This window comes from Sorex fumeus, unplaced genomic scaffold (genome assembly GCF_029834395.1).
Source record: "Sorex fumeus unplaced genomic scaffold, SorFum_2.1 ptg000094l, whole genome shotgun sequence".
NCBI classification, from domain to species: Eukaryota; Metazoa; Chordata; class Mammalia; order Eulipotyphla; family Soricidae; genus Sorex; species Sorex fumeus.
The window spans coordinates 4457876-4481390 of record NW_026606151.1 but is presented as its reverse complement, the minus strand read 5'-3'; the positions used below and the strand labels follow the sequence as shown (position 1 = coordinate 4481390).

The window sequence follows — 23515 nt, the reverse complement described above, 5'->3', positions numbered from 1 at the left end:
GGAATTGATGGGTGGTGGGAGGGAAACTGGGTACACTGGTATATTTCCATGTACACTGGTGGAGGCATGGGTGTTGGATAATTATATGACTGAAACCCAATCATGAATGGCTTTGTAATGCTCTATTTCACAGTGATTCAAGTAAAAACACAAAAAAATGTCCATCATGAAGGCCAGGCTGCGGCGACCCCTGATCACCTTAAGCTTTTCCTCCCTGGCCTCTCTGGCTGGCTTTTGGTTGCAGGAACCACTTTTATGGCGCATTAGAGTGTCACCGCTTTGTTTCTTGGACATTGTGTTCTACAGAACTCAAGCTCTTAGGGGGTGGCTAAGTCAATTTGCCTTAAACTTTCATCTCCAATTGTTCCAAATCTGAATGAATCCTCTTTCTTCCATGTGGACTGGGCTCCCACACACATTTCAACAATCATCTCAGCTTTCATTACTGAGTTTGTTCTGTGTGGACCACTGGCCCCTGAATAATAAAAACAAAAACAAAAACAAAAACCCAAATTTGGGACTATCCCCTGGGGAAAACAAGATTTGATTTAAAATGGCTGCAAATGTGCCATTGCTAGGACAGGACAGGTTAACTTCAGTGCTTATCACCCTAAGGGGACAGCTAGGTAAATATTCCATCACTGTTCTCAAGTATATGTTAACTTATAAAGAACAGGCTTTCGTGATGGAAATCCGGAAGGTGATGCAGAACAAAAGAGATCCAGCTCAGTGCAGTAGAGGAAAGCTAGGTTGCTACTGGAACAAAGCACCGAGTATTCTGTGTCCAGCTGAAGGTACTGGTTCCACTGAGTAAGTGGTGGCAATTCCCCAGTTTTGTTTTGGGTCCCTGAAGATATTGCTCCATAGTTGGGAGCCTGTGTCATGAGCTGGGGGAGAAGGAAGCTGGAATAGAGAAGGGACCACTAAGTGATAGTTGGAGGAATTAGTAGGGATGAGAGATGTGTGCTGAAAGTAGATAAAGATAGCCGAACAAGATAGCCTCAGTATCTATACTGCAAACCATAATGCCCAAAAGTAGAGAGAGAGTATGGGGAAAATTACTGCCATAGAGGCAGGGGGAGGGCTGGTAAGGGGGGATTTGCTGGGGACATTGGTGGTGGAGACTGCACTGGTGGAAGGATGGGTGTTTGATCATTGTATGCTGAAACTCAAACATGAAAGTTTTGTAACTGTATCTCACGATGATTCAGTAATAATAATAATAATAATAATAATAATAATAATGATACTCCTGGCTACCTGCTCAGGAATGATCCCTGTCATTGCTTGAGGGAACTGAATGTAGTGCCAGGGATTGAACCGGGGTTGGCCCCATACAGGGCAAGCACCTTAACCCCTCTCTTTTTTTCTTTTTAGCTTTTTGGGTCACACCCGGCAATGCACAGGGGTTACTCCTGGTTCTGAACTCAGGAATTACCCCTGGCAGTGCTCAGGGGACCATATGGGATGCTGGGAATCGAACCTGGGTTGGCTGCCTGCAAGGCAAACGCCCTACCTGCTGTGCTATTGCTCCAGCTTCCCCTTCTACTCTTTTCAGCCACCGAGTCTGCGTGGTTTTAGTCTATGAAATAGCATCACCTCCTGTACATGGTCAACATATACAACTTGTTCTTTTAATCACTTAAGACAATAATTCAAATCTTGAAATGTTTATAGCCCATGATTTCTAAGACTCTATCGTCTTCTGTTAATTCTCTAGTTTATTCGTTCAAAATCTTAAGCAGGCATGATGCTTTCAGGTTGAAAATCTATCTTCTAATTTCAATTGTATCTGGTGTAGTACTAGAGTAGGTTGGTATCTAAACCACTCTGTGGCTCAGGGAATACCTAATGGGAGCTTATACCTGTTTTTATTCATGACAACAGTGCTTTGCATAGAACCTCATGTATGGAATTTTCTAGATGAACCCAAAACATATAAGGTCTCACGATTTTCAGATTGTATGATTTTGTAGAGAAAAATACTTTACTTTCAAGATTTTGTTTGGGGGCCATACCTGGTGGTGCTCAAGGATCACTCCTGGCAGACCTGTGGGACCATATAGGATGCTGGGGATCAAACCCAGGTCAGCTCCATGCCAAGCAAGTACCCTACCCACTGGACTATATGCCACTTTACTAACTCATTCAAAACTTTTTTCCCCTTTATTAGTAATGACAGGCAGCTGTCTAAAGTACATATATAAAATAACCTCTGTTTAAAATAAAAAAGATAATTTTCAAAGACCATCAAATTTAATTTGGGAGAAAATTCTTGTTTTGAGATTGTACTTTTCAGGAATGAAAACAAGTTCTTGAATATCATTAGTTTATGTAAACTCAAATTTCTGTAAAACATGCTAAATATTGATAACTTAGATATTTCCTACACTTCCGAGGTCAACACCCCAATGTATTTATATATGAGTAAATTGAAATTATTTCATATTATGATGTTTACCTGTTTGTCAGTAAGTTATCAAAGAGATTTGCTATGTCACTGCACTCCAAGTTTTTGACTGGGCTATTTCAGGATTGCACAATAGAATAAAAATCAAATATAGTCTCCCCACTCTCTGAATTACATTATTTATGTTTAGAATAATGGTCATTTATACTTGAGAATATATATATTTGAGAAATATGTTTGGCTCATGTGATTATTTCAAATTACAGTGGTCCAAACGATGGTAATATTTGCCACTTAGTTGCATATTTCAAATTGCTAGCAAAACACTTGAAAGCCACATTAAAGCATTCAAATCACTAATGTTAAAGCTATATGTACAATGTAATGGATCTTGAGAAGTCAAGTGTACAAAATAAACTTAAACTGTATTATAGCACTCTTAAGTTTTCATCCAAGTGTATTACAACATTAGTTAAATGTAGGAATTTCCTCACCTCCTCTCCACTGCACCCACTGCCCTCCCTTCCCCCCCCACTCCTGCCTCTTTCACCTCATGCCCAGAAATTCTTTAAAGAAACCATACTTGGGGCTGGAGCAATAGCACGGTGGGTAGGGTGTTTGTCTTGCACATGGTTGACCCAGGTTCGATTTCCAGCATCCCATACGGTCCCTGGAACACTGCCAGGAGTAAACCCTGTGCATTGCCGGGTGTGACCCAAAAAGAAAAAAAATAAAATCATACTTAAGACTCGCGGGCTGGAGTGATAGCACAGCAGGTAGAGTGTTTGCCTTGCACAAGGCTGACCTGGCCAACCCGAGTTTGATTCCTCCGCCTTCGATTCCTCCGCCCCTCTCAGAGAGCCCGGAAAGCTACCAAGAGTATCTCGCCCGCACGGTAAAGCCTGGCAAGCTACCCGTGGCGTATTTGATATGCCAAACACAGTAACAACAAGTCTCACAATGTTACTGGGCCTGCTTGAGCAAATCGATGAACAACGGGAGGATGGTGACAGTGACTTAGGACTGGAGAGATTATACAGTGTACAGGGCATGTGCTTTGTATTTGGCTGACCCATCAATGAACAATTGAGCCCAGTTAGTGAGAATTGGCCTCCAGGAACCCCCAGCTCTGCTTAGGAGACTCTCCCAATCCTGCTGGCAAGCTAGAATGAACGTTAGAGCTCGTCTCTGAAAGCCAGATGATAAAGAAAGCACAACTAAACCGGTGTCAGTAAACAGGATTTTACTGAAACAGGATTTTACTGAAACATTTCATAACACAGAAAATCTGTCTGAAGTGTAAAGTTACTGTCTTACACAAGAAGGACAGACCCATTTTCAAAGACTAATATGAATACAATAAATATGGAGTTTACATACTAATTTTTACACAGAAACTGCCCAACAGCCATAAAAATTTATATTTAACAGTGCAACATATAATTTAATCATTTGATTTATTTGACAGGGTTCTCTTACTAAACACAAATAACTACCTGGTTTTCATATACATATATAATATATATTTTATGTATATAGATATTCAACAATCTGTACAGTCTCTAAACATAAAACTCCTAAAAGGCACAATTGTCTATACAACATGTACAAAAATGGCTGGAGCTGACACAAAACAACAATAATTGGTCAAAAGTTCATGATTGCACAAAGATTAGTCATGAGTTTATGTCATAAAACTGTGCTTTAAGGAGGGGTTTCAAAGAAACCTTGAAGTGTTATATAAAAAAAACAAAACAAAACAAACAAAACCCACCAAACCACCAAATACACCCCCGGGAAAAGAAGAAACCATTAGGTGGCAATCACAAGTCTGTCCTCATCGTCGTCACTGCTCACGTCGCTGAACTGGGCTGTGGCCTGCCTGCGGGGTGGTACTGCGGGCCGGGTCCCCTGTCGCTCTGGAGACCCAGTCCGCTGGCCCAAGGGCTCCAAGAAAGCCTCAGGCCTGGCCTTCTGCGGCAGCTGGGACAGGGACACTGGCTGGCCCGGTGTGGAAGTGGGGTCCGGCTTGGGCTTCACATGATTGACTAAGGCAGCCTTCCCAGGGTCCAGGAGACTCGAGCCGTCGGGCCTTGCCTGGTCCCTGGCGGGGTTAGCAGGATCCAGGACATTTTTTGCATTTTCTCGCTGCACCTGCGGCGACCCCTGAGGTGATGCTGTCCTGCTTCCCTGCTGGGTGCTGCTGGCTGCGGGTGTCATCGCACGGGCTCGGTTGCTGGAGGAGGCGGGAGCGTCAGGAGCTCCTTGAGTGTCCACGGTGACCTGGCTCACGGAGGGGATGAGAGTAGGCAAGGCGATGTTCAAGATCTGGAGGCCGGGGATATGTGCCGGGGGCGGGGGGTTGCTTTGGGAGGGGGGGTTCGCTGTCAGAACCTGCAGGCCCACCGCGTTGAGCGCCAGCCCCGGCGGGTGCCCTTGGGGGGCGATGTTGGTGTTGGCTAAGCCCAGGATGTTGACGGTCTCCATGCTCAGCGACGGGAGGGGCTGCAAGGCTGGTGTGCTGAGGTTCTGCAGGCCCGGCAGGCGGATTTGGCCAATGGGAATACATGGCACGACGTTGCTTAATTCGGACACTCCGGCGGCGGCAGCGGTGGGGTTGGGGGGGCCAGAAGCTTCTGTGACGGTGCCCTCGGTGGGGCCCACAGCGGGGTGGATGACGCTGACGGCAGGAATCGTCAGCTGCATGGGTCCCGCTTGAATGGGGACGAACGTGGAATAGGTGAGGCCGGCCGGGACCACGTGGATCCCCCCGACAGGAACCGTGTGATACGGAGTCCTCGACGGCTGCTGGGAATGCAGAGGCAGGTGGCTGAAGAGGTGGGTCGGGGGCGCAGGCAGCCCCAGAGCCGGTTGCAGAGCGAGCGGGGGCTTCTGCTCTGGAGCGCCTGGCTGCGGGGACGCCCCTGAAGGGGCCCCGGCTGCAGTGGGAGGGCTGTGCCTCAGCGCTGATGAGCCCTGAAAGACAAGAGATAATGATCCCTTCCACCAGAGCCAGATTGCCCAGTGAAATTTAGCTGCCTGGTGAAATGAACAACGAAAGGGTATCTATCACATAAGAATTGCAGCTTTCAAAACAACTGCATTTTGATTTTTTTTGAAAAATAAATTTCCAGGGACTGGAGCAACAGCACAGCAGGGAGGGCGTTCGCCTTCCACATGGCCAACCCAGGTTCGATTCCCAGCATCCCATATGGTCTCCTGAGCACCGACAGGAGTAATTCCTGAGTACACAAGCCAGGAGTAACCCCTGTGCATCGCCAGGTGTGACCCCAAAAGAAAAACATTCCAACGAAATTAATCTATAATGCCTTTATGGTCCGCTTTGTAGTTACAAAGAGCAGTAACACATCTTGCTAAGACTGTGCCTTTTCCAAGCTAATTTTCTAGCAGATATCAGGGCATTTCTTCTGAACTAACCCTGAGAGGCAGTCTGGTTCTATTTCCCCCTCTTGTCATTTTTGTTATTACTGGGACTGCCAGCTCACCCTGTACTTTATTTTAGATATTAGGATTTACTGGAGGATTATTTATTTATTAGTTGCCAGGAATAAATGGTTGCTCATTCATTAATCCATCCTAAATTTATGTCACTGAAAATTTGATTTCTGAGCACAGTAAGAGACTTTGGGATAGACCAGCATAGAGCTCAGGTAACTAATCTGAAAACAATGAAATGTTATCAGAAGGAATCAATCCTGCCAAGATCACCATTTATATACTGTGTCTATATATCACATAGAACTAGAACGTACCTCACAATAGCATCTATATGATACAATCTACATGACAATGAATGATGCTTTGGGGGCTGGAGAGAGAGTACAGGAGGGAAGGCACCTGTCTTGCATTCCACCAACCTCTGTTTGATCCTCAATAGACATATATGGTCCTCAAAGCACTAGGGGGGTGGGGGTTTGGTCACTACGAAGCACAGGACGTGAATAGCCTCGGAAAACCCTGGGTGTGGCTCAGCTCTCCTGGGTTAGACAGCAATTTAAAAATGAATACACTCTAACATAAAGATTGTTATAATCCAATTACATTTAGGACAGTTTCTAGAAATCCAATTTTCTGGTCTTTCAATTTTTCTTTGGTGCTACCTAACAAGTCAAAGCGTTCCACATTTAGAAATGAACCACAGAGCAACCATCAGTCCACATTACAGGCGCTCTTCCAGGATGAAACCTTCCCCAGAAGGCAGGCAGGATGAGGGTAGGGAATCACTCTCGGTGCACTTGGGGCTTCCCAGAGGCCTGGGTTGTCCCAGCAGCTGTTCCCGGGTAGGCTTTGTCCCAAGTTACCACAGCAACTTTCTCATTTAAGCAAATTGAATTCTTTACACACACATATACGTAAATATATAAATTTTATAAAATATAATATATACAATATATATTTTCTGGTGGGCTGGAGGGAGTGGGGGAGGACCACCGTAATGTTGTTATTAATTTTTCTTGCTGATAGAGTGGAAAAGTGCTTGGATAATTTAGTGCAGATCTATCATCTCTGTACCAATGGCAAAAAGAAAAGAACTTCAAGAGTAAGCCATGGGATAAACAGCCCCAAGATTCATGCTCTTAATCTATCTATCTGTCTATATCCATATATAGCACTGCACTGTCGCACTGTCCTCCTGTTGTTCATCAATTTGCTGAGTGGGCACCAGTAACATCTCCATTGTGAGACTTGTTACTGTTTTTGGCATATCAAATATGCCACGGGGAGCTTGCCAGACTCTGCAGTGCGGGATATGCATATATAGATAGATAGATAGATAGATAGATAGATAGATAGATAGATAGATATAGATACAGATATCTGCTTTAAACTGTGCAAATATTAGTCAATTTTCACATTTGGTTCTTTTACAGATTTATAATAAAATATAGATTAAGTTAATTAAATACAACACAACACAATACTGTCCCCCCATTTTTCACTGATTTTGCTCGAGCGGGCCCAGTAACGTCTCCATTTTGAGACTTGTTGTTACTGTGTTTGGCATATCGAATACGTCACGGGGAGCTTGCCAGGCTTTGCCGTGTGGGCGAAATACTCTCAGTAGCTTGCTGGGCTCTCCGAGAGGGGCGGAGGAATCAAACTCAGCTTGGCCAGGCTGGCTGAGCGCAAGGCAAACGCCCTACGACTGTGCTATCGGTCCAGTCCAAGTTAAATAAATTTAAATAAATACTTTAAACATTAAAATACTTTATTAAATACGTTAAATATTTATTTAAATAATAATAAATATTAATTAATAAATGCTTTAATAAATAATAAATATTTTAATAACTAAATTAAATAATTAAAAATATATAATAATGGCATTCGCGGCCGCACGACATCTTATCTCATTCTTACTTTGGACAACCTGGCAGGCTACCAAATGTAACCTACCCACACGGCAGAGTGGCAGAGTCTGGCAAACTCCCCGTGGCGTATCCAATATGCCAAGTACCAGTAACAATGATGAGTCTCATTCTCCTAACCCTGAAAGGGCCTTGAATATGGCACTTTAAAATCTCAGGGCTAGGATGAAGGAGACGTTACTGGTGCCTGCTCGAGGCAATCAATGAGCAACAGGATGATTGTGATCGTGATATAATAAAATCACTGATTAAGTTCCTAACAAGAACCCATAAAATGTGTCTGTTTTCCCCTTAAATTAAGTGTCGAAAAGTGGCCAAAGGGATAACGTTAGAACGTCACAGAGCAATCCACGTGCAGCAGGTAAAATGACAGGAGAATGATGCCTGTCCTTACCTGTGTCACGTCAATGGCCTTCGCTGCCTCTGAGCTCCTCCGGTCTTCGGATTCGGGGCTGTCCACTGACATAGGGTGACAAGGGGACCTGGGCGCGGCAGGCGGGGACCTGGGGGCATCTCGGGGCGGAGGATGCGTGCATCCTTCATCCTTGGACGGCCGTATCTGCGCGGGTGACTCGGTGTTCCGGGAGCAGCCGGATGGCACAGCGCTCAGCACTGTCATCTTGGTGGGCAGTGCTCGCGGCAGGATGTCCATAGAGTCAGTGTGGACTCCGGAAAAGCAGTCGCTGATCCTGATGTCTTCGTCAGGGGCCGCGGGGTCCTGCAGGCCGCCCCGGGAGGGCAGGTGTTGCGGGCTGGCCGTGACCGAGGGTGCTGCCGACAGGACCGATTCAGCCTGGCTGTCTTCATCATCGTCTTCGTTGTCATTGTCGTCCTCATCCGGGCCATCGGATTCCTCAAGATCGTATCCAGACCTCTCATAACCGAATCTTTGCTTTTCATCTAATAAAAACAACCCAGAGGCATGCTGTAGCACACTTTGCAAGCAGAGAAATGTAATTCTTTAAAAAAAAAAAAAACCAAAACTTTTCACTGGCAATACCAGAAGGAATATAAATGGTGTTTCCCCACGGAAAGCCCACGATGGGCTTGACTTGGGGAAAATCAAATTGGTCAGATGAATAAAATTTCAAACAAATAAAGCCTTGACAGAAAATGGAATGCCAGGATGCAGAATGTGAAGAGTGAAGGAAGAAAAAGATGAAAGAAAAGGAAACAGATCAAGAAAACCAGAAGCAAAGGCCTCAAATAGTATACCTGTAAAACGCCCTAAAGAAAAGCAAACTATAAAAAAGCAATTTAAGAGACATTTTTTCTACTTCTTTGTATCTCTTCTCTCCGTTCACTTAGAGCAATAACAGAAAACTGGTTAACACTTTGTATTTCTAAGCAAAACAATTTTCCTTGACATTTGAATGATATTTAAGACATGTTTCCACTGTCATGTGAAAGGTAATATTCTCTAATATTTAAGCCTCTGTCTATATTTTTCACTTATCCTTATGTTAAAGTCATACAGAATCATGCTACCTTGTGTTGACACTAAGAAGTCAACACTAGTATCACTGTCAGTTACGTTCATTTCCATTTCAACAGTTTTTTAAAAAATAATTTCTACACTACTATTTCAATTCCTTACTGTCACCCTTATTTCTTTGTGAGTCCTGACTTGTTACTGACTTAGAAGAGTACTGAATAGTCACACCCTAGAGGACCACAGTGTTGCCATACCATGCTGGCCACTGAGGTATCAATATGCTGGTCACAGAGCCCAGGGCCCTTTCAGTCTACTTCTCCCTCCACCCTGAGTAACCTCAAATACGTGGTCTGAGTCTAAGGGTTTGTTTTAATCAAAACAGAATTCTTTTTTTTTTTCACGAGATTTTTCTTTTATTTTTTTTTAATAATTTATTTCTTTATTGAATCACTGTGGGAAAAGTTACAGAGCTTTCGGGTTTAGGTCTCAGTCATGTAAGTATCAAACACATTTCCCTTTACCAATACTTATTTTTAACCGCGAACCCCAATAGAACCCCACCTCCCACCCCTCCCAATTCCTGTGAGGCAGATGAGTTCTAGTTAATACTTTATCTACTTTGACTAGATACATTGTTTCGATAGAAGATGCATGCACAATTATTGTTTAGAGTTTACGACCCCCCCCCAATCAGATATGCTGAAACAGCATTGTGCAATGATTTGCTTTCTTCAGCTGGGGCAAAACAGAATTTTAACTGTAAGCAGACACAGCGCTGTCTGTGGAAGGGGGGATTCACAAATTTATCTTATCTGAAGGAGAACCAACAGGCAATGGCCATGTGGGTGATTAATATTGAGGGGAGTGGGGTAACATGAATTACTTGCTGGAGGAAAAAAACAAACAAAACGACCCAAGAACCTAATGTGTACATCAAATACATTTTAAATATAATTATACGGGCTGAGAGTATAAAGAAAAATGTAACTCAAATTATTGACTAAAGTAGAGTTGGAAAAAACTAAGATCACACATAATAGACTTCAGGACAAGATAATCAAAAACATTAGATACTGACAAAGGGACTAACACTGTAGGAAATATAATAATCTTAAATGTGTTAGCAACTAGACCAGGGCTTCAAAATAGATGAGGTTAAATACCAAAAGAGTAGCAAGAAAATCCATAATTATCGTTAAAGAGTTGAACAGTGTAATTGATGTGAATACGTATATAAAAACTCAGTAAGAAAATAGAAGATTTAAAAAAACTATTAGCCAAATTGATCTAATTGACACTTTCATAATGTTCTACTCAACAGAATATAACATTTCTGATTAAGCATACAAGGGACATCCACCAACATACAAATAATCAGGTCTAAAACAAATCATAACAAATTTAGAGAAACAGAAATCACAGAGTAGGTTTTTGGATGAAAACTGAGCTACAGTAAAAGCCACAAAGTAGAGACCAGAGAGACGCTCAAAGGGCTGGATTTGCATCTGAAGGCCTGAAAATTCATTCCAGGTACCACATGGGTCCCTGAGCACTAAGGGAGTGACCCTGGTGAGCCCAGCATGGCTGGGCCTAAGCAGTGCAGAGCATCATGGGGTGCTAACGCCGAGTTGTCAGGTCAGCACTGTCAGGTAAAGTATCACCTGGAGGGTCCCTGGGACCCCACGCTGCTGGAAAGACCCAACAACAATAACAAGAAATCACATACTAGGCAGTCTGCCCCCCCCATCATTTCAGAATTAGACCACACATTTCTAAACATTCCTTGGGCCAAAGAGAAGGGCTCAAAGAAAAATTGAAAATATTATGAACTGGTTGAAAATTAAAATATAACATTCAAATTGTGGCATGCAGCCAAAGTAGCTATTAGTGGGATTTTGCACATTAAGTTCTTTCATTACCAAGGAAAATCTCAAATATACCTTAGATGTTCTCACCTTTAGGAAATTCTAAAACTAAACCTGAAAGGAGGAGCCAGGAAATAATAAAGATGACAAAGAAATATAAATTGACAAAATATTTAATTAATTAAACCAAAGTTGAATATTTTTTAAAAGAGTATAACGCAATTTATAAGCCCCTATTACTAGCTAAGGAGAAAAGATAAAACTTAAGAGATTAGGCAAAAAAAAAGAGAAAATACTACTAGAGACTCCACAGATACTACAGATACTAATAAGGTCTATGGAAAACTTATCACTTATCAATGAACAACTGAAATTGAAAATTGAAAAACTGCAGTGGCAGCAAAAGAATGAAATGCTCAGGTATATATTAAAAAATATGTAGGAACTTTATGCTGAGACTACAAAACACTGAGGACATGAGTGGAGGGTACACTATGATTAGAAATTTCAGTATTACTCTGATGCAATATTGATCAAATGCTCCAATTTGATCAATAGATGCAATTCAACTTCAAGTAGCCCAAAAAATTTTGACAAAAGCAATTCCTTGGAGAGAGGACAAGTCTTTCTAATAAATGGGGATCGATCTACATACCAAAAAAGAACACTCACACATAACCTTACACTGCATAGCTCCTACATGTCACATGATTAAGTAAAAACTTCTCAAAGAAAGCTCTAGGAAATATTTGTGAATTCAAACTAGACAACAATCTCCTATATGTGACACCAGAGGCACAATAAATAATGGAAATAGCAATAAACTGGGCTTTATTCATGTCAAAACTTTTTTTTTCTCCTTTGCTGACACTGTAAAACAGAACAATTAAAAAAAAAGCTGGGAAAAAACATCTGCAAACCACATTTCTATGCTTTAATCCAAATTATGGTTGCAAAAAAATATCAAAATTTGACAATAAGGAAAAACCACTTTAAAAAGTAGGAAAAACTTCTGAACGGATACTTGACTAAGAGACATCGGGAGGCAAACAGCACATAGGAAATTGTAGGGCAAGAAAAATAAAACCACAACAAACACCACTAACCACTTGAGAGAATATTAAAATAAAATGTGCTAATAAATAAAACTGGCCTCCCCATATACTAAGGATAGAAAATGCCGTACCACTTTGGAAAAAAATAGCTTGATAGTTTCTTAAAAACAAATGTACATAAACCATAGAAAGAGCATCCAGGGAGCACCTGAGTGCTGAAACTTCAGCTTTAGTTGCTCCACCCTTGACACGGAGTAGGTAATCTTACGAATGGTCAGTTTGAAGTATGTATATCAATACTATTGAGCAACACAAAGAAACAACTACTGAAGTCTTACACACATTTTGCTAAGAGACAAAGTCTAAAGCCCCAGAACTACTTATTGTATAACTCCCTTCCAGTGGTCTTTGGCAAAGGCAAACCTACTGGGAAAAAAAGAGACCAGTGATGGCTACAAATTATTTGGGACATTTTTGTCTTTGGGCTACACCTGGCACTGCTCATGGGTGGTTCTTGCTTCTGCACTCAGGAATCATTCCTGGTAGTCTAAGAGGACCTTAAGGGATGCTGGAGATCAAACCCCAATGGTGTTTGTACTATGGGGTTTGTACTGTCTCTTTGGTCCCTGCTACAACTTATTGGAAAGATGTCTCTAGCGAGTGGCATGAGAGAATCTTAGGGATGATGGAACTATGTTGTACACTGGGGCTGGGGCGACACAGCTCTAATCATTTGTCACAAACCACAGAACTGTACACCAGAAAGTGCATTTTACATGTGGATAAAAACAATCAACCATGAGAATCCAATATGGAATATAAATTGTAAAGTAACTGCAGATGCAATGGGCATTTGGCAGGTGAAAGAAGGAAATGATATAAGCCAGGGTAAATCTTGTGGTGCTGGAATGGAATTATTAATGGAATTATCTGTATGAACTCATGCTCCCATGTGTCAATACGGCATATGTATGTGCTTATGTCAATGTGGGAGAGCAGTATGTATACACACAACACCCACAGATACTGAACTAAACACAATGCAAGTATGAGTTAGCGTGCATATACTCACTTCCTAATTTTATGCTATGAGAGAGATTAGCAGCTACCACACTGGTAGCAACGAATACACCACCTACTGGCCAATCCTTGTTGCTAAATTCCATTCTTCAGTGAAAGGAACTTGGTGGGATTAAAGGTTCTTGAAGAAATGCTTCATTTCGGGGCTACAACATCTTGGAAAGCTTAGAGAAGCTCAAGTAAGCAACTTAAGTAATCCCTGAGTTCATATTTACACAAATGAATGAATGGATTAAAACGTTAATTTTTTCTTATAGAAAAACTACAGTAAATAAAACTAGAACGCCCCAGCAATACTTACCACCCGAGAATCATCAATGTTTACAGAAGGTAACCTTAGCAATGAGGATTCGAACCAGATGACAGACCAGATGACAGAACTGGTGACAGAACTGGACACAAACACTGGCCTGGTACTTATCTGTTTTTCACAGGTAGGTTTAGATTTGAAAATATACTGATGTAGTTACTCTACCCATTTGTTCAACTAGTTTCAAAAATCCAAAGATTTGATATTATAAAGGCAACAGTAGGCTTATAGTAGGAAGACCTAGTAGATATCTACGTAATGAAGGCTAAGTAATGGAGGGTAACATGGCCAGTCAGGCATCCCCTAATGTGCTCAGAAAAACCATCACCTACCCAATTAGAGCACAACCTCAGTCCATTGGAAGCACATATCAGAGGAACAGTCTACAAAATAATCGATCAGGGCCCTTGACCCGTGACAAGCTCACTCAAGACAAGACTGAAGAATCCACTGGATAGATTCTGTCTAAGGAACCAAGACAGTTAAGAGCAACATGAGCTTCTGGGTGAGAATCTGGACAGAAAAAGGACATCGGTGAAATCTACGTTCTAAATTTTAATTAGTAATATCCAGCTGAGGTGAAAGTCTCAGTGGTGACAAAATGTTGCATGGTTATGTGCTGTTCTAATTGTAAGAGTAGGATGGATGAAACATATAGAGGAACTCCTATATGCTTATTTTGCAACATTTCTGTAAGGCTAAATGTTATCTAAGTGTTAAGACTAAATTTTATTTTTATTAGGTAAAGGTAAAGGCCCTCCCGTTGATCATCGATTTGCTCGAGCGGGCCCAGTAACGTCTCCATTGGAGACTTTGTTGTTACTGTGTTTGGCATATCCAATACTCTCGGTAGCTTGCCGGGCTCTCCGAGAGGGGCGGAGGAATCAATAAGAACTCTTTGTCAGGTCAGAGAAACAGCTCAGAGGGCTGAAGCACATGCTTTGCATGTTTCGGATTTGCTTTCTAGTACTACAAGGATTTCAAGCGCCACCAGAAGTAACTCCTGAGCGGAGTCTAGGAGTGGACCCTGAACTCTGGTGTGATCCCTCCCAGCAAAGAAACCCCCCAAACAACAAACAAACAAAAAATCTGACTACATGCTAATACTCTCTGAAGACACCAAATGTCTCCTGAAGAGAAACCTGTACCACATCCGCCTTTCCAGTGATGTGATTTTTGTGTCTTTTTTTCCCTGATGAGCAGGACTTTTTTTTTTCCTTTTCCTACTGTTTAAATATTTCCTATTATTGATCACTTGACCAATTGGTAATTCTTGTGATTAATCTCAACAATTCTCTCAGGTAACGTAAGCACACAGGAGATTCGTGTATGGTGTACCCTAACCCAGGGTTTCTCCATGGGGGCTAAGCAGAGCAGAACTGGGCCTGAACAGAGCGGCATCGCCAGCAGCTGTCTGGCCAACCAAGTACTGGGAGTGGCTTCTGGGCCCCCTTGAGCACTGCTTGGGACCCCTTCTCCAAAATTAAAGGAAATAAAAAGAATGACATGAAAGAAGGCACATATGCAGGAGTCGAATGTTTATCCACATAGACACTAAGAGCACCACATATTATTTCATGAATGGAATAGATAAAATGCCATCCCCAAGAAGAATGTAACGTAGTAAGTGAATATTTTAAATTTCACAATACATTGCATTTATAGTGTACCAATGGGATTCTAAGAATAATTGTAAATCTCTTAAAACTGTAATTATATGCACCTATACAAACGCTCCGTGTATGCACTTTATATGAAACATTTAAAAAGAACAACGGGGTTTGGGGTCCATTTCAACCTGTGTGGCCTTACCACACCAATTTTAGATCATCAGATCATGGCATCCTTTCAGTTTTACTGATAGGGGTTGGGCACACAGGGTGGCCCCTCTCCACAGAGTCCCATGGTCACAGCTCAGAGAGGACTTCATGGGGGCCGAGGCCCCTTTCTATAGTTTTCCATCACCAAGACAGACAGAATAATCTTGCTCTCTGTATGCATTATGCCAGAAAACTCCAGAGTAGAAAGTTCCCCACAAAGCTGAGAGATTTTCAAATCAATTTTGAGTCATTACGTATTTGGAAAACAGGGTGGAAGTTTTGGAGTGATATGAAAAGAGACTGAAAAAGGAGCTGGAGCAATAGTACAGCGGGTAGGGCATTGCCTTGTATGCAACTGACCCGGATTTGATTCCCAGCATCCCATATGGTCCCCTGAGCACCACTAGGAGTAATTTCTGAGTGCATGATCCAGGAGTAATCCTGTGCATCGCCGGGTATGACCCAAAAAGAAAAAAAAAAAAAACACTGGAAAAAAAAGGAGAGACTAAATAAATATGGCATCTTTTCAAACATTCTGCGTTCCACTGCACTGTAGAGCCCAAAGAGCGCTGTTTGGGATCATGCTAAATAAAGTCCGCTGACAATACTTGCCTATCTCCCCAATATCGATCTTTATCCCCCAGGTAAGACACTGTGCTGATAGGAAACAGAATAGAGAAGAATAGAGCAGTGACCTTTAAAGCGGGGAGATGCTATGGACACCCAAACCTCACTGTTTGGGACTCCATCATATTAATTATTTGCGAATGAGTATTAAGATACTGCACTGGGCTTAGCACCTGTGATACAGAGTATTGGCCAAATACAGCTACTAGCAACATGCCATTGTGCTTCTAACTAGGCTTACTGGAACAATGTCCGGTTCATTTATTTTGAAACTATTTATGGAAGCTTTTGTGATGCAACCACAAAGTTTAGTGGCCCTAATAGAGATTGTACGAGGACTAAAAACTGAAAATACTGACGACCAGACACTTTAGAGAAAACTGTGTCTATCTTGTTGTATTTAAATCTAACAGTCACTACAGAATAGAGCTGATATGAAACCCAGTTTACACAGGAAAGTTATGAAATAAATATGTCACCAGAGACCACAAAAGTCAAAATCTGAAATCAAGTCTACATGCGTGCAGAAACTTGAGCCTTGTTCCAGCAAGATAGACACATTTTTCCTATGATAACTGCTCTCTGCTTAGGATGTCAATGCAAACCATAATACTCAGGAAGGGTAATGCTGTGGCTTCTGTCTCTTCACCTCACACACAGTTGAAAAGACACATAAGGAACCCATACTTATTTAAAAAAGATTTCACAAGGCGCTGGAGAGATTCTACAGAGGTTAAGGTGCTAGTTTTGTACACAGCTGACCTGGGATCGATCCACAGCACCCCAGAAGGTCCCCTGAGCACTGTCCTGAGCGCAGAACCAGGAGTAACCCTTAAGTGCCAGTGGGTGTGACTCAAAAACAAACAAAAACCCTTTCCCCCCTCTCAAAATAACTAGCTCTCTTAAATCCGGTCCGTATAGACATGTTGTCCACGCATTCTAAATTTTACTTATAATTCAGTAAAATATTTAAAAAGTGCAATTTGAATCTATAAGGAACTGGGGTCAGAGAAACAGTACAGCTGGTAAGGCGTGTGCCTTATATGTGGCTGAGCCTGGTTCAATCCCCAGTATCCATATGGTCCCCAAGAGCACCACCAGGAGTAATTTCTGAGGATCGTCAGGTGTGGCCCAAAACCCCAAACCAAAACCAAAAAAAAAAAAAAAAAACCAAAAATCTAGAAGGGGTAAAAGGGGTATAAAATGAACCAATTTTGGGGGGAGGGAAAGCACATATATTGATGAACCTCTCGAACAAATTCCCTAAAGCTGGATTTCAGAAGAATCTTCTGAAGATGATTTGACTGAACACCACCTAGCCCAACCACTGCTGCCTGACAGCGCCACCTTCTGGAAGAGTGGGTTGCACAAAGAGCCTCTCAGCAGGGGCTCTCAGTACTCAGAACACAGAATCAAATAGCATCAAAATGCCTGTTTTTGTAATTTGTTTGTTGCTTCTCAAAGTTTAGAAACATTATTTTTTAATTAGACAAACAATGGAAATCTGGGAGGAGGGGAATTTTAAGGCACACAATTTCTATAGTAATGTTTTTGAAAATAAAAACCAATAAGGATGTATAATGGAACAGTTTAATATCCATTAACTTTAGAAAGCAAACCAAAGACTATGTCATCTCTGTGTTTTTCATTAATGGTATTAACACTTCTTTAAATACTAATTCAAGTCTTACTGTGGTTTCATACTGTGCATGGGAATTTTTCTTAAAAGGAATAATGCTTCCCATAAAAATTTCAGCAATATAAAGATTCTACAGAGTTCACTTAGAAAAGATGATGACTTATAATCTTTGTGAAATCATTTGTTATTTTAAAAAGTAAATGCGATATGTTTTAAATCAAGTGATCCAACATCTACTTACTCACATGAAAGTAAGTACTTAAATTCCAATACATATAATGTCCTAGTAACTTGGCCATATTAATTGGCGCTCAAAGGTTGGCAGTTGAGGGCACACATTGACATTCCTAGCATTGAAGTCCAGCATGTTGTTGACAAAAAACATTCTTTGGGGACCAGGACATGAAAATCAAATACCAGGAGCATTTTTTTTTGACAAAAAAAGTGAAGCAAAAAAAAGTGTTCACTACTACTCCAAAAACACAGGGAACAAAATTCCTGAGACTAATTTTGCATCTTGCGCAGCAAGGATACACTGGACATGTGCAGAGACTGGAGAAATTTGGTCTTTTTTTGAGCACGTACAACAGTGTCAGTTTGAATTGCTAGTTTTAAACAAATGGGAACTTCTTTTAAATTCCAAATTATCATGGCTGGCTTGGAAAAAAAAAGTAACATTCTCTACTTAATTCAACTAAAGAATCTATCTAAATTTACTCCATATCAAAAGAAAAATGACACTGGCTGAAAGACAAAACTGGTAGTCATGGCAGTGATGAACTGAATAGGCCAAAACCTTCAGTTTTCACGGTGACACTAGATGCTGGTGTTAAGAAGCACGTTATGTCCAACAGGGAACCTGCAAAACAGGGTTAGGATCTTTTTCTTTTTCTTTTTTTAATGTTTCTTATGAGGTTCTCTGGGCTGGAGTAATAATAGCACAGCAGTAGGGTGTTTGCCTTGCACGCAGCCGGCCTGGCCGACCCAGGTTTGATTCCTTCTCCCCTATCGGAGAGCCTGGCAAGTTACGGAGAGTATCTCACCTGCACAGCAAAGCCTGGCAAGCTACCCGTGACGTATTCGCTATGCCAAACTGTACAGTAACAACAAGTCTTACAATGGAGACAATACTGGGCCCGCTTGAGCAAATCGATGAACAACGGGAGGACAATGCTAGAGTGCTATGAGGTTCTATGATCAACAATAGCATTGAGGATGGCCTCCCATGCACATAATTAATTCCAACCCCACCACCCTCACCATTGTACTCACCTTCCTCCTCCGCAGACGCCACACCCTCTCACTCCCCCCACCCAGCTCTGTTGTGTGGATCAGGTCTACCTTTGTGTTGTCTTAACTATATATCTTTAAGTCCCATATGAGAAAGATCGTATATGTATCTATCTGTATAGATCACTCGGTATCTATTCCTTTCCCGCTAAGTCTTCCCTCAGCTTGAGAGCCTCCACAGCCATCCGTATAGTGGCAAACAGCAGGATTTGCTCTTCTTAGCACAGCACAGCACTCCATTTGTATATATACCACAACTAGATACATCCATCCATCACTAGGCATCTGGGTTATCTTGGCTATTGCGACAAACATAAGTGTGTATAGGTACACTTTTAAAACTAATGCTTTTGTGAGTTTTGGAGATAGATGCCAGGCAGCGGTATTGCTGGGTTCTATGGGGGTTTCATTCCTTTTTAAGAGATCTCCATATTGCTTTCCATAGAGGCTGAACCAGAGCTTAATAAAAGAAATAATGAAGTTATGGGTAGGGGTGTGCCTTGTGGCAGAGCACATGTGTAAGGCCCCTGGTTTGCTTCCCACCAGAGCAAAAAAGGTACACTGAAGAAGACAGACATGAAGAACTAAATACAAACACAGCATAGAAAGATTTGAATTTTCCCAAGCGCCAACGTCATAAACTGACCAAAGCAGCACCAGTAATGATGCTAAAAATAAATATGAAGTTTGGTTGACTAAAGACCAAATATATTTCTTGATGATTAAGTGTATTAGAGAAAATGTCAATTAAATAACAACCCCCAACAATGTTTTAGACCTAAAAATCCTTAGGTTTCTGAAAGCTACTCTGTACAGTCTGGGGGAGGGGGGGGGTGGGAGGAGGGTTGCAATCATACAAATTTAAACCCTCTTATCCTGTTTTACTTAAAAAGATTTCCCCCATTTCCTATATCAGAGAGTGTCAAGACTTAAACGTATGTAGCAACTTCTTGCAGAGATCGCTAAGGTTAACTGGTTAAGTGTCTGACTTCCGTAAAAATGTGCTGAATCTGACGGTTCCAGCTATTAGTAGGACCCTAGTAGGGAAGCCGCTGCCACACTGCAGTTACCATGAACTGCAAGACGTGGAGAGCCCAGCGACTTAAGAGCTTCACTCAGCATCTAGAGAAGCTTAAAGCCACAAACTTTCCTGTGGTTCAAGAGGCTGTTTCTGCACAGCACTGACTTCCTGTAAGAGGTGGTTCTAGCACCGGGCTACTTGTTTTCCTTCAATCACTAGATTATTAAGTAGACACCTGCAATCTGTCATCTACTGGCATCATTGGAAAATTTCAACTGTATTTCGGAAACCAGACGTTGAAAACCTATTCAACGAATAGGAGAGTGTCCTCAGAGTTTTGTTTTTCACCACCTGCAGGTGACCCTCAACACACAGTCTCTGAGGAGCACTGTCACCTCTGCCTTGGGTAAACAGAGGCAACCTGTCACCAAACCGATCCTTGTGAGTCTAACTGTAAACACGAACAAGTGGGATCCCAGGGTGGCTCGCTGCTACAGAGTTCTGGGACATGCGCTTTGTGTTAAATTTATAGTGAACCAAGAATATGAGAAGTGAAATAAGGACCCCAAGCACTACATCTCTGGCCCATTTTTCCACCCCCCGCCCTGGTCTTGATTTTTTTTGGCCACACACAGCTGTGTGTAGGGCTTATCCTGGCTCTCTGCTCAGTGGGCATTTCTGATGGGCTGGGGAGAACATATGTGTTGCCAGTGATGGATCACGGGTGGGCAAAGGCCTCAAACTCTGTACTATCTCTCTGGACCCTCAAGGAGTTTTTTTTTTTAAAGCACAAAAGAGAAAAAAGAAAAGATAATTTGTTTATGAAAAGAAATGTTTACTTATATTTCAAGCTTTCATATATAAAAAGCAAAAGGATGATATTTTACTACAAATAGCAAACAATTAGTAAGCTTTCAGTATGACTAACCACATTAAAAAAAATCTACCTATCTGCTATCATTATTTAATAGAAACTGCAAATTTTTCTATGTTACCTATCAACACATAAATTTGGGGGGCTTTTTGGTTTGTTTTGGGGCTATGCCTGGTGGTGCTCAGGGCTTACTCTGGGTCTATGCTCAGGGATCACTCCTGGAAGGAGAGGCTCAGGGATCATATGGAATGCAGGGGATCGAATCTGGGTCAGCCACATGCAAGGCAAGGGCCCTCCTCACTGTACTATCTCTCTAGCCTATCAATACAGTGATCAAAAAATAAAAAAGCAAAACAAAGTTTTCAGCATTAGACTTAATCTCAGTAGGCTTCCAAGTTTGAGTTCTAACTTAAAACCCGTTTCAATAGCTTCTGAGATGGGATGAAAAACACAAACTGTTCATGAATGGCACGAAAACTCTGGTGGTGGGTGTGATGAATCCTATGACAGAGTTGTGAAGTTACTGCCCTAAGATTCTAGAAATGCTGTAAACCAAGGAAAAATCTGATAAGGGAGAAAAAAAAAAGAAACACAAAGAAACTCACTTAAAAACCTTATTTCACATAAAGTACACTGAAGCTAGGAAATAAAAGAAGAAATGTAAAAGGAAATGAGTAGATATGACAACTCCAATCATACTCATTCAATCTAAATAATGAATTACAGAAATTACACTCCTAGGTAAATAAATTTAGGGATATACCTTCTTTTATAGTCAGAGTACTCTGTAGACATTTTAGCTAATTTTTATGACTCTTCTTCTTGTCGACAACATGGGAGAGTATTAAAATAATTTTATTTTTTTTGCATTTCACATTTTTTTTCAGACATACATATTTTCTACTGTAACCTCTACTTTGTTTTTCTCTGGTCTGTGGGTAATAAACATACCTGCTCAAACTGTTACTCATTTCCCCTGCCTTTTTACTTCTGATCTGCTCAGCATAATGGCAACAATCAAATAAACTCCTTATGTTAGCAGTGAATTACAATGACAACAAGAGTGTCATTTTACCAAATGTGTAAGTATCTTCAAATAAACACCAATCTTTATTTTATGCATTTTTTTGGGGGGGGGAGAGGGCTGGGGCTCCCAAATGGTGCTCAGGAGGACTGAAAATCTGGTGATTCTCAGCCAACCAGATCAGCAATTTAATGCCAGGGTCTGAGGATGTGGTGCAGCTCAGGCCTTATGGTGCCAGGAATAACCTGGACCACTGCAGCAAGGTTTGGAGTTCCCCCAGGGCTGCACCCAGCAATGCTCTGGGGGACCATATGGTCCTAGGAATTGAACTCCTGGTCCCCAACATTAGCTTTTACATCCTGATGCTGCCATTCATTGTATGTAACCAAAATGTGGATGTGTAAAAATATTAAAAAGCAATTTACTGTCCTAACTCTGTTAGCAATATCTTAATTTATGAAGAATGCATTAATTCATTTCCGGATGGCTTTCAAAGTCAAGGCTAGGTTGGATCCTGGCACCACTGGCCCCCAGTACCACAGGGAGTGAGTACTGTGTACAGAGTCAGAGTGGCCCCTGAATTCTGCTGGGTGTGACCCAAATAAAGTAATAAAATAAAGCATGCTTTTCTTGTGCTTAAAATACTAAGTGACATCAATTATACCATTAAGATGGGAGTCATTTCTTTTGCAAATTTAAAAACAAATGTAGACTGATTATTTTTTTGCATTTCACATTTTTCTTCCGACATGTGGGTAATATATGTTATTATGTATGTTATTGGCTGTGAGATAAATATATTTTATATTTTTTAAACCTATATTTTCAATGACATCATTACCATTCTCTTTGAAAATTTTCTCTACATCAAACAGTACATACTAAGTAAATCAAGGAAGAAGGTTAACGTAGCTCCAAAAGCAGTATAATGATTTTTAAAAAACTTAATTTTTTTGTTAATTGTCTCTTGGATTAAAAAAAAAAAATCCAGGGGTATACTTCTAGTCTCTGACTAGTCAGACGAGATGAAAAGTCTTGTCTTGCCTGCCTTTCCTTAAAATTAGAGATAAATTCTTGTACTTGTTAACATCAGTTACAAAATAACCAAGTAACTTTTTCTAAGTAATAAACATTTTGGAGCCACAAACGAATGTTTTATTCTAGAGTATTTCTGGAACAGCTGCGTATGAGACACTCACTTAGTATGATGGGTGAAGTGAGCTACTCTTTACCACTGATTTTGATTCTGCTCGGGAGGTGTTTAAGGATCTCGGGAAGAGGTACAGTTGGTATATAAATGATCACAAGATATGGCAGCAGGGTGGGATGCCACAGAGTGCAGGAGCAGCGCAGGTACCACAGCAGTTCAAAGAAAGGGAAATCTGCTTCCCACAAGTGACGTGAGAAGAAGCAAAAATGAGAGGAAGCATCCCGAAAGCAGTGGATCTGGGCCAGATCTTGGAAAAAAAAAAAAAAGGGAGAGATTTGGACCCGTGCAGACTGAGAGTCGCAGCAGAAATGGAGAATTCCTTCGAGAGGTCCGCATGGGTAATTGTGAAGCAATGTATTAAAAGAAGAAAACTCAAATATTATGACAGGTGAAAGAACCACGGGTGAAAAAGTAGGTGGGTACGAAGATTACAAAGGATTCTGAGGATGCCAAGTCCCATGGCTC

The 23515-nt window shown here is 41.4% G+C and overlaps 1 protein-coding gene across 3 annotated transcripts in view; it reads right to left on the bottom strand.

The window, feature by feature from the left end:
- Positions 1-3636: 3636 nt before the first annotated feature.
- HIVEP1 (HIVEP zinc finger 1) overlaps positions 3637-23515 on the bottom strand; it is a 161609-nt gene continuing 141730 nt past the window's right edge. For all 3 annotated transcript variants that reach the window (XM_056132109.1, XM_056132111.1, XM_056132110.1), the window contains exons 8-9: positions 8195-8700; positions 3637-5386 (exon numbers count right to left, since the gene is read on the bottom strand). In XM_056132109.1, coding sequence (XP_055988084.1) covers positions 4223-5386; positions 8195-8700 — 1670 coding nt within the window. In that variant the 3' untranslated portion in view covers positions 3637-4222. The remainder of the gene's footprint in view (positions 5387-8194; positions 8701-23515) is intronic.